Source organism: Stenella coeruleoalba (assembly GCF_951394435.1).
Source record: "Stenella coeruleoalba genome assembly, chromosome: X".
Taxonomy (NCBI): Eukaryota; Metazoa; Chordata; class Mammalia; order Artiodactyla; family Delphinidae; genus Stenella; species Stenella coeruleoalba.
In genome coordinates, this window is record NC_137152.1 from 41,594,718 (window position 1) to 41,607,446 (window position 12,729).

General features: G+C 37.9%; 1 protein-coding gene across 10 annotated transcripts in view; it reads right to left on the reverse strand.

The window, feature by feature from the left end:
* HUWE1 (HECT, UBA and WWE domain containing E3 ubiquitin protein ligase 1) overlaps positions 1–12,729 on the reverse strand; it is a 143,581-nt gene that overhangs the window by 92,698 nt on the left and 38,154 nt on the right. For all 10 annotated transcript variants that reach the window (XM_079910200.1, XM_079910204.1, XM_079910199.1 and 7 more), the window contains 5 exons: positions 3,818–3,880; positions 1,666–1,743; positions 739–786; positions 590–658; positions 32–131 (listed from right to left, as the gene is read on the reverse strand). In XM_079910200.1, the coding sequence (XP_079766326.1) occupies positions 32–131; positions 590–658; positions 739–786; positions 1,666–1,743; positions 3,818–3,880 (358 nt within the window). The remainder of the gene's footprint in view (positions 1–31; positions 132–589; positions 659–738; positions 787–1,665; positions 1,744–3,817; positions 3,881–12,729) is intronic.

The following is a 12,729-nucleotide window of genomic DNA, read 5'->3' on the forward strand; positions in this document are numbered from 1 at the left end:
GCCTGTTAATTATAGGGTGTTATTCTCTTACCTAATATAGATATTGCATGCAGCCTGGCCTGAACAGCTTGCAATCGCTTCCTGTGATTAGAAAAGCCATGGGCCAGCCGTATGTGTGTAAATAACAGCATCTGTAGAGACATAAGACCTAAATTAGGAAACCAATGGAAAAGGTGACTATACTTTCTGAGGAAGGGCTAAATCTTACTCACGGGGCTACTTGACATTTGGCAAGAGTTCTGATTGTTATTAATCAAATCAAATATTTGATCACCATTACAATGAGCAGAAAAAAATAACACAACTAAACATTTTCTTCTTTGGTATCCAAAGTGTTGAGCTACCACCACTTATTAGATATTCATGGTGAATAAGGCTGCTTCTGTTTTCCTCAAAGTCTCACCAGGACCTAGGAAGTCAGTTTAAGTGTTGGCCTCATAAAAGATGAGGAAACTAAGGCCCACGGAGGCTAATTTGCCCACTGTCTGACTCCATTCTTTCTGCTATGCTATATCCCAGCCCCAGCACATATCACTGATCTATATGGATAACAACCACACCCTTTAGATATTTTTAAGACATATCATACCTGCTTATCCTTAGGAATGCTGTACATTTTGGTAAGAGATTCCATGATTTCAGAAGGGCTTTCTGAAATCTACATTAGAAAAAAAACTGTTAGGAACAAAAAGTGAACCAAATGTTAAGAACTAACCCATAGTCAAAGATTCCTCTTACCTTGTCAAGTTGCTCTATGTGAATATAATGTAGTGTGTTACTAGATGTCTGAAATTAAAAAGATAGGAGAGTTGTTAGGAGTCACTGTATACCTTAGCTTCCCCCTGCCATAGGACTGCAAGAGCTATCTGAAAAACAAGATGTCACCCCTAGGTTGAAGCCTCAACTGAATGCTCTCAAAAATCAAAATATTCTTTAGAATCCCCCCAAATGTTCATTTTATATATTTTCAGCAAAGCTTCTTTGAAACCAGTAGATTAAATATATAATGCACATAGCCAGATACATTTCATGTTCTTCCTTATCCCTTTTTAACCTGTATTGACTTAATACCTACAGCCTCTGTATTCACAGTAGAGTGAATCCATGTAAATGGTTTCTTTCTAAATATGCATTAGAGCTGTTCTCAAGGCACCAATAATCTAGAAAGATTATTTATTATTATTATATATTTTAAGTAGAAAGGAAAAAAAAAGATCTTGTTCACTAGGCTACTTCTAAACCAAAGTGAATTTTGCTATCTCCTCAAAGAATATGCAATGTCCAGATAATTGAAGCAGGACCTTGTAAGCAATACATAGACTTCTTGCAGGCTGGCTTAAGTAGAGAAAGTTCAGCCGATCACTACCTAGACTATTATACCAAACAGTGGAATTCTCAACTGAGACTGAGAAAAATACACCAGTCCTAACAGTGCCACATAAACAGAGTCCTGTCTTTTGGCAGTTCCAACGTAAGTAAGATTCAAACCTATCAGAGCTGGGCAAACAATGAACACTTATTCCTGAGAAGCTGCTGGATATATTTAGCTTGGAAGGGCAGCAACGTAGCTCAACATCATTCCCTCTTTTTACTGAGGAGTCCTAGAAAAGTTGACCCCAGCTACGGATTACTGACTTTATTAGAACAAGTGTGAATGAGACTCACCCTTCTCTCGATTTTGACCTCGGCCCCAGGGTCTGCATAGAATTCAAAGTGTAGTGTAGTTGCACTGGGTGGGTATTTCTGTGTATAAAGCACATGAAAGAATGAGATACCATCTTCTCTTAAATCTTCCCTCGGACTTAGCCACTTGTCCAACCCAGTGTGACAGCAGAATGAGCAGTGTCGTCAGCAGCTACAGTGCCTTCACTCCTTGTTTTAGCAGAGCTCAGATGTCTTGTAACAACACAGAATCAGGAGGGTGGAGCCCAGAGCTCTAAAAGCTTTCATATTCCTTACTTGATAACTCAAGTTATCAGTTGTTCTTTCTTTCAAGAGATCAATTTTGACTGCAGCTATTCTCAAGAGGAAAAAGAGAGGCAAGTCTGCCCCGAATAATTAATAAGAATCCAAGGATGAAGGACAAATACAAGGGTCTAGGTACCAGTTCGAGAATGGAAAAGAACACTCTTATGGAAATCTCAGTGAATATAATCACCTTTTGAAATATTTTATTCAAACTATGCCTCATGGGCCTACCTTCATAATTCTTTAAATACTCCTTTCCATACCACCCTACATCATTTCTCATGATATCCAACTGCTTTTCTGCACAGGTAGATACCAAGTCAATATAAACCAGACCCTGACAACAAATCCTATTTAACTCTAGAAAAGCAACATGAAAAACAAAGTAAGACTGCAAGAGCATGTCCATTAAAGCGTATCTTTGAAAGAAACCGGTAGCAGTGGTTGCCTCTGGGGATGGAGAATTACTGTATACCCCTTTCTACTCTTAGAATTTTTTAACATGTATATGTATTACTTCCTTTCAAAGTACACAAAGTTTTCAAAGTCCTATGACATGCCAAATATCAATAAATAAAAGAATGCATGATTTCTTAATATAGGCTGAGACCAAGATGGGCAACAGACATCACGCAAGCCTAGTAGAGTATGTCATACTGTTTTGCTCAAGTGGCCAAGAACAAGCTTGATATACATAAGGAGTCTCAGAATTAATCAACTAAACTTTAAGATGAAAAATAATTTTCTCAGAATTAGAATTCCAAACTGAATACCCTTTAAGATTTATATAGCTTTGATTATTAAAACAGACAACATTCACCTCTCATATTACCCAATATCCACTCATATAATGTACACTAAAGAAAGTATACCAGCTAAGGTGGGAAAGTAATTTGTTCTATTTGTAGTTTTCTGTGACCAGAAAAAGAACCATTCTCCTAGGGGTAAAAAGGCTTGTTAAGATAAATATACTAAATTTCACTGCAGCCATTTGTCCTATACATGACAAATTGATAAAAGAAGCAGTACATCTGTTGGAAAATACAGCTGCTTCTTGGCATGGAATTGTATCATAATAATCCAGTTGTGCTTTGTGGTTCTACAGCAACGTATCAAAGCAGAGGGGAGGATGGCCTAAGTTCATAGTCTAAACATGGGTTAAAGGTATGAGCAGGACAGGCATGAGGGGTAAACATGGAAAACACACAGAACACTACAAGTTCTCAATAACCAAAATGGCAGAACTGTTCTCCAAGCAGCCATTCTTAAATCATGCCAGACTGCCCAGAGTTCTGATAGTTCCAGTGAAAAAGTACAAGGAAGGGGCTTCCCTGGTGGCACAGTGGTTGAGAGTCTGCCTGCCGATGCAGGGGACGCGGGTTCGTGCCCCGGTCTGGGAAGATCCCACATGCCACGGAGCGGCTGGGCCCGTGAGCCACGGCCGCTGGGCCTGCGCGTCCGGAGCCTGTGCTCCGTAACGGGAGAGGCCACGGCAGTGAGAGGCCCGCGTATCACAAAAAAAGAAAAAAAGAAAAAAAAAAAGTACAAGGAAGTGTACTTTCTGGGATTTTTCATCACTTTCAAACTGACTCACCAAACGCAGTTTCTTACTCAAGAGATGGGTATGATCATATACTTTGTTTCTGAGATTCTTCATTTACCACCAGTACATTGAGAGCCCAAGCATTTCTAGAAAAGGTATGCTATATCTCAATTGATCTCAGGTTCCTCAAAAGTCCTGATGTGAAGTGGCAACTTTAAATACCATATATTCATTGTAAAGTAAGGCTCAAAAACAGATCACGCACAGCTCTGTCAAAAGACACCCATATCCCAAAGAGTCACTTACCATCATATGCAAGTCTCTGCAACATTCTGCAAGTCCAAAGCCATTCTCCTTTCCACCCCAGCTCTTGGAAAAAGAGAAAAGACAGTGTTAAAACAGTGCCTAAGGTAGCTTTGTGTATAAAATATTTATGAGTATGTGGCTGCCTGGAACACAGTGTTGAGAAGACATCCAATGTTAAAGTCAAACAAAAAGAGGGAGCAAAGAGAAGCAAGAACTTCAGTAAGACTCAAGGCAAGATGGTCTGCCTAAAGGTGATTTCTTCAATGAGATCAATTTCATTATTCTGTGAGGATGCTACTGAGAACATGAACAGCTCCTGCAAGCAAATGTATTTTATATGCCTGCAGTCAGGCTTGCTGAAAGGTCAGTCTTGATCCATTGGGTCTTCAGTACTGTACTGTGCTTTCCATGCTCAGCCTGCTCACCTCTCACATAGGGTGGAATTACATGCTCTCCAGTTTCTTACTTTTTGACATGAGCCAAAGTGCAAAGTAGAAGATTCTGCATTGCTTACTACTACTATACTCTGCCACCACAAAGTCTAAAAAACTCATCAACAAGTACTAGCCCTTAAGGTAATAGGGGAGAATGGCTCAACTGTACACTATTATTGACTTCCAAATCCAAAACCTCAGCCATACAATCTTGCTTAAAAACTAGCCTGCATTTTCAACAGCGTTTGAGATATCCATCATTTTTGCCTAATTCTGAACTCTCCCAGGGGTGGGGCGGGCACTTGTTGAAAACATTCAAGAGTAAGTGCATTAGTCCCCTGGGAGAGGCATACAATTGGGGTAAACAACAGACAAACTGAAAAGCTTGGGAAGAAAGGCTGGGGCGTGCAATGCTTTGGGGAATAAGGGCTTTGAAAAGCCCTTTCCACACACTCCTGGGAATCTAGAAGGCCACATGTATGCCCAAGGTTGGGCACATTCTCAGAAAAGACCTGAGAAAGCACTAAGTTCCCACATCTCTGGCTGACATCAGGCTCTATGCAAGCCAGAAGTGAAGGCTAAGTCAGAGCTGTAAACTTCCTGAGTACTGAAGACAGTGAGTATTCACGTTGAAGATACCAACATACACACAGACCCCACCGGCAAAGACGGAGATATTTCGGTTCCAGGAGTTTAAAGCAAATAAAACTAGCTGACCACTAAGCTAATAGAATAGAGACTTCAATGACCACACAAAACAAAGAATTACAAAGTCAGTTCAGAAAAGTCTAAACAAACAACGACAAATCATAACAACAAACCCTGGGGAGGGGTGAGAATCTGATTTCCAGAGTTGCCACATATAATATCCAAAATGCCCATTATAGCAACATAAGGAGTGATGCCAGCAAGACGGCCAAATAAGATGTCTCTCACTGCACCCCCCACCCCTGCAACAATTTGGCATCCATTCATGGAGAAAAGTGCCTTTATGGGAGCTGTGGAAACCAGCCTCATATGCAAAGGGACCTGGGAGGAGGCATACAGACCTCAGTCCCAGCTGTAGACCCTGCAGTGGCCTGTGAACCAGCTGTAGCCACTCTCAGCAGCTGTTTGAGAGCCCGAGGAGAACACTGTCTTAAACAATCATCCATGGATGATAAAGGTTAAAGGACAAAATTTAAAAAAAAAATAAGAGCTAAAATAATGTTAATGAATACACAATATAAAAAGAGGTAAACTGTGACATCAAAAACATAAAATGGAACGGGAATAAAAGAGTAAAGTTTTTCAGATGCAAAGTTAAGTTGTTATCAGTGTTAAAATAAAACGATTACATCTTTTTCTAAAAAATAAATTTATTTAATTAATTTATTTATTTTTGGCTGCATTGGGTCTTTGCTGCTGCGCTCGGGCTTTCTCTAGTTGCAGTGAGTGGGGGCTACTCTTCATTGTGGTGCGTGGGCTTCTCACTGTGGTGGCTTCTCTTGTTGAGGAGCATGGGCTCTAGGCACGTGGGCTTCAGTAGTTGTGGCACGTGGGCTCAGTAGTTGTGGCTTGCAGGCTCTAGAGTGCAGGCTCAGTAGTTGTGGCACACGGGCTTAGTTGCTCTGCGGCATGTGGGATCTTCCTGGACCAGGGATCGAACCCGTGTCCCCTGCATTGGCAGGTGGATTCTTAACCACTGCACTACCAGGGGAAGTCCCAAAACTATTATATCTATGTTTTATGTAAGGTTCATGGTAACCACAAAGCAAAAACCTAGATTAGATACACAAAAGACGAACAGTAGGGGATGAAAGCATACTACTACAAAAAACCATCATTCACAAAGAAAGGCAGCAAGAGAAGAAAGGGACAAGGGAAGTACAAAACAACAAAAGACGAACAGTAGGGGATGAAAGCATACTACTATGAAAAACCATCATTCACAAAGAAAGGCAGCAAGAGAAGAAAGGGACAAGGGAAATACAAAACAACAAAAAAAGACCTAGTAAGATGGCATTACTAAGTCCCTGCCTATCAATAATTACTCCAAATGTAGATGGACTGATTTTCCAATCAAAAGGCATAGAGTAGCTGGATGGAAAAAAAAACAAGATCCAACTATATGCTACCTACAAGACTCACCTCGGCTTTAAGGACACACATAGGCTCAAAGTAAAGGGATGGAAAAAGATATTTTACACAAGTGGAAACCAAAAGAGCAGGGATAGCTACTTATATCAGAAAAAACAGGCTTTAACTCATAACCTGTAATGGGAGACAATTAAGGTCATTATAGAATGATCAAGGGGTCAATTCAAAGAGGATATAACAATTGTAAATTATATGGACATAATGTTGGAGCATCTAAATGTATTAAGCAAATACTAATAGATATGAAGGGAGAAACAGAGAATACAATAATAGTAGGAGATGTCAACATCTCACTTTCAACAATGGCTAGATTGTACTGAGAGAAAAATCAAGAAGGAAACATTGGATTTGAACTATACTTTAGACCAATGGACCTAGTAGGCATATGTATAACATTTTATTTAACAGCAGAATACACACTCTTCTCAAACCCACATGGAACATTCTCCTACATAGATTATATGATAGGTCACAAGACAAATCTTAGCAAATTTAAGATAGAAATCATACCAAATATCTTTCTGGACCCCAACAGTATGAAACTGGAAATCAGTAACAGGAAGAAAACTGGAAAAATTCACAAAGATGTGGAAATTAAACAATACACTACTGAACAACCAATGGGTCAAAAGAAATCAAAAGGCAAATTAAAAACATCTTGAGACAAATGAAAATGAAAACAAAACACATGAAAACGAATGAGATGCACCAAAAGCAGTTCTAAGAGGGAAGTTTATAGGAATAAATGCCTACATTAAGAAACAAGATCTCAAATAAACCTAATTTTATACCTCAACTTGAAACTTGAAAAAGAAACTAAGCCTAAAGTTAGCAGAAGAAAGGAAATAACAAAGATCAGAACAGAAATAAATGAGACTAGAAAAAACACAGAAAAGATTAATGAAAATAAGAGTTCTTTTAAAAAAAACTACTCAACAAAATAGACAAAACTTTAGCTACACTGAGAAAAAAAGGCTGAAGACTCAAATAAACAAAATGAGAAACAAAAGAAGAGACATTATAACTGATACCACAGATACAAAGGATCATCAAGAGACTACTATGAACAAACTGTCAACAAACTGGATAACCTAGAAGAATTGGATAAATTCCTAGAAATATATAATCTAACAAAACAAAATCATGGAGAAATAGAAAATATGAATATACCAATAATGAGTAAGCAGACTGAATCAGTAATCAAAAAATACCCCAAAAAGAAAATTCCAGGACCAAATGGTTTCCTTGGTGAATTTCTCCAAACATTTAAAGAATAACCAATCCTTCTCAAACTTTTACCAAAAAATTGAAGAGGAAGGAACACTTCCAAACTCATTGCTTGAAAAGTTACCATTGTTTGGCCAAAATTACCCTGATAACAAAGCCAGATAAGGATACTACAAGAACAGAAAACTACAGGCCAGTATCCCTGATGAACAAACTTGCAAAAGTCCTCAGCAAACTACCAGCAAACCAAGTTCAACAGCATATTAAAAGGAACATACACCACGATTTAAGTGGGATTTATCCCTGGGATGCAAAGATGTTTCAACACATGCAAATCATTAAGTGTGATACCACATTAAGAGAATGAAAGACAAAAATCACATGATCATCTCAAAAGTTGCAGAAAAAACAATGTCAAAATTCAACATCCTTTCATAATAAAAACTCAAAAATGGGGTATAGAAGGAACATACCTCAACATGATAAAGGCCACATATGACAAGCCCACAGCTAACAGCATACTCAAGGATGAAAGGGTGAACCCTTTCCCTCTAAGATCAGGAACAAGACAAGGGTGCCCAATCTAACCACTCCTATTCAACACAGTATTGGAAATACTAGCCAGAGCCAATTAGGCAAGAAAAAGAAATAAAACGCATACAATTCAGAAAGGAAGAAGTAAAACTATTTCCATTTGCAAATGATATGATCTTATATATAGAAAACCCTCAAGGCTCCACCAAAAAACTGTTAGAATTAAATTCAGTAAAGTTGTAGGATACAAAATCAACATACAGAAATCAGTCACATCTCCATACACTATCTGAAAAAGAAATAAAACATTCCCATTTACAATAGCATAAAAAACAGTAAAATACTTAGAAATAAATTTTACCAAGGAGGTAATAATCTGTACACTGAAAACTAAAACACTGATGAAAGGCATTAAAGAAGACACAAACATCCTATGTTCATGGACTGGAAGAATTAATACTGTCAAAATGTCCACAGTACCAAAAGCAATCTACAGATTTTAATTACTATCAAAATTTCAATGACATTTTCCCCAGAAATAGGAAAAACAATCCTTAAATTTATATGGAACCAAGAAGACCCCAAATAACTAAAGCAATCCTGAGAAAGAACAAAGTTACAGGTATCATACTTCCTGATTTCAAACATCATTACAAAGCTATAGTAATCAAAACAGTATGGTATTAGCATATTAAAAACACACACAGACCAACAGAACATAATCAAGAGCCCAGAAGTAAATCTTCACATAGTCAACTAATATTTGAAAGGGAGACAATAATTAATGGGGAAAATATACTCTCTTCAATAAATGGTGCTGGGGAAAACTGGATAACCAGTTTTCTGGATAACACACAGAAAAATGAAATTTGACCCCCTATCTTATACCATCCAAAAAATTAACCTAAATTTGGGGCTTCCCTGGTGGAGCAGTGGTTGAGAGTCCGCCTGCCGATGCAGGGGACATGGGTTCGTGCCCTGGTCCGGGAAGATCCCACATGCCGCAGAGCGGCTAGGCCCGTGAGCCATGGCCGCTGAGCCTGCGCGTCTGGAGCCTGTGCTCCTCAACAGGAGAGGCCACAGCAGTGAGAGGACCGCGTACCGCAAAAAAAAAGAATTAACCTAAATTAAAGACTTCAACATAAAACCTGAAACCATAAAGCTCCTAAAAGAAAACACAGGGTAAAAGCACCCCAACATTGGTCTTGGTGACAATTATTTGGACATGACACCAAAAGCAACAAAGGCAAACTGCATCAAACTAAAACACTTCTGCACAGCAAAAGAAACAATCAACAAAATGAAAAGACGACCTGCAAAATAGGAGAAAATATCTGCAAACCTTAGTAATTTCTTATAAGAAATTACTATCCAAAATATAAAGAACTCATGTTGATATAACTGAATAACAATAACAAAAGCCAACCATCTGATTTTAAAATGGGCAGAGGAACTGAATAGACATTTTTCCAAAGACAATATACAAATGGCCAACAGTTACATGAAATGGTTCTTAGCATCACTAGACATCAGGGAAATGCGAATCATAGCCACAATGATATATCACTTCACACCTGATAGAATGGCCATTTTCAAGAAGACAAGAGATAACAAGTATTGGTGAGTATTTGGAGAAAAGGGGACCCTTGTGCGCTGTTGGTGGGAATATAAATTGGTATAGCCACTACAGAAGACAAACAGTATGGAGGTGCCTCAAAAAAGGAACTATTATATGATCCAGCAATCCCAGTTCTGGCTATCTATCCAAAAGAAAGGAAATCAGGACAAAGAGATATCTGCACTCCCATATTTACTATAAAGTTATTCACACTAGCCAAGGTATGGAAACAACTTAAGTGTCTGTCTATGGATGAATGGATAAAGAAGATGTGCTGTACATACACATACATACACACACACACACACACACAATGAAATATTGTTCAGCCACAAGAAAGAAGGAAATCTCCCCTTATGTGACAACATGCATGGACCTTGAGGGCATTCTAATAAGTGAATAAATCAGACAGAGAAAGACAACTACTGAATGGTATCATTTATACATGGAATCTAAAAAAGCTCAACACATAGAAATAGAGGTTAGAATGGTGGTTGCCAGGGACTGGGGATTGGGGGAAATGTGGAGATGTTGGTCAAATCGCACAAACTTCTACTGTGGTAATCACTATGCAATATATTAAGTGTATCAAATCATCATGTTGTATACCTTTAAGTTACACAATGCTTTAATTCAATTATATCCCCATAAAACCAGAAAAAATTAATTAATAGAAACCATTCCTGAGCAAGTCCAGACACTGGATTTAGTAGGCAAAGACTTTAAATCATCTTTTTTAAATATGCTTAAAGAGCTAAATGAAATCATATAAAAAGAACTAAAGGAAACCATGAGAATGATGTCTCATCAAACAAAGAATGTCAATAAAAAGTCAGAGGTTATAAAAAAGGAAGCAAATAGAAATTCTGGAGCTGAAAAAGCACAATAACAGAAATGAAAAATTCACTAGAGTGGTTCAACAGCAGATGTAAGCAGGGAGAAAAATGAATCAATGAACTTAATTAAATATATATAACGTTAGGTGGTAATATGTGCTACAGAAAAAAATGAAGAAAAGTGTAATAGGGAGTATGGTAGGTGTTCTAATTTTAAAACAGGATGGTAGGGAAGACTTCACTGAGATGGTGGCTCTTAAGACTTAGAGAAGATAAGGGAGCAAGCCATAGAGACAACTGGGGATGTAGCTATGCAGAGGCCCTGCAGCAAGAGTGTGCCTGCCACTGTCCAGGAAAGCAAGGGTGCCAGTTATCTGGAATGGACTGAGCCTGGGGGAAAGAAATGTGAGGTGAGGTCAAAGTTTGATTTTATACACATTACAATTGATATCCAGCAGAGATTTTGAGAAGGCAGTAAATATACAAGTTTGAGGTTCAAGGAAAACATACAATTTTTGGAGTCAATGGTCCTTAAAACCATGAAATTGGATCAGATCACCTAGGCAAAATGTATTGATAGCTGGATAAGACACAGAGCCTGGGGTGGAGCCCTGGGCCACTCTAACACTCAGAGGCAGCAGAAGAGGAGGCACCAGTCAAGCAGACATAGAAGGGCAACAATGGAGGACCAGGAGGGTGGTTCAGAAGCTAAGACTTTAAAAATAGTATTTTCAAAGAATATTTAATGCTGTGGGAAAATACTCACCATAGGTTACATGGGGGGGGGGGAAGCAGCATATGAAACACAATGTTAGTTATTTTTTCTACATGGTGGTGGTTGAGGATTATTATTATTTTCTTCTTTATACTTTTTTGTATTTTCTTAATTTTCAACACTGAACATGCATCACTTTTATAAAAATTCTGACAAATTTATTTGAAAATAAATATTGGAAGGTGGGAAAAAAAAAGAATCAATGAACCTGAAGACAGGTCAACTGAGATTACCCAGTCTGAAGAGCAGATAGAGGGAAAAAAAAGTAAACAGAGGTTAAGAGATCTGTGGGACTTCACCAAGTATACCAACATATACATAATGGGAGTCCAAGGGGAAGAGACAGAAGAAGGGGCAAAGAGATTATTTAAAGAAATAATGGCCAAAACATCAAATTTGACAAAAGACATGAATCTATAAATCCAAGAAGCTCCATGAAATTCAACAAGATAAAACAACACAGATCCACAGAAAGACACATTATAATCAAATTGTCAAAGGCCAAGACAGAGAGAATAATCTTGAAAGCAGAAGGAGAAATGTGACTTGTTATGTACAAGGGATCCTCACAGCTGATTTTTCATCAGAAACGATGGAGGCCAGAATGCAGTGGGAAGACATATTCAAAGTGCTAAAAGAAAATAACTGCCAATCAGATTCTATATCTGGCACAGTTATCTTTCATAAATGTAGGAGAAATTAACACTTTCTCAGATAAAAGCTGAAAGAGCTTGTTGCTAGCAGACCTGCCTATAAGAAACGCTAAACGGGAGTCCTTCAGGCTGAAATGAAAGGACACACCACAGTAACCTGACTCCATATGAAGAAATTAAGAACACCAGTAAGTTAATTTCATAGGTAAATATAAAAGGCATTATTAATGTATTTTTGGTTTGTAACTCCTTTTTTTCTGAGTGTTTTAAAAGACAACTACATAAAAAAGTAAATTCTACATCTATGTTGAATGGGCACACAATATATAAAAATGTAATTTGTGGCAACAACATACAGTGGGAGGAAAGTGCTATATAGGAGGAAAGTTTTTGTCTACTCTTAAAACTAAGTTGGTATTAATTTGAACTAACTTTTCATTAATGAAGATGTCAGTTGTAATACACAGGGAAAACATTAATAACTAGACAAAAAACAAGAAAACTAAGACTTGAACATTAAATCAACTAGACCTAACAGATATATACATATATATAGAACAATCCACCCCACAACAGAATATACATTCTTCTCAAGTACATACAAAACAGTCTCCCATATAGACCATATGTTAGGCCACAAAATGAACTTTAAGGAACTTCTAAAAAAGAATAAAATCATACAAAGTATCATCTCCA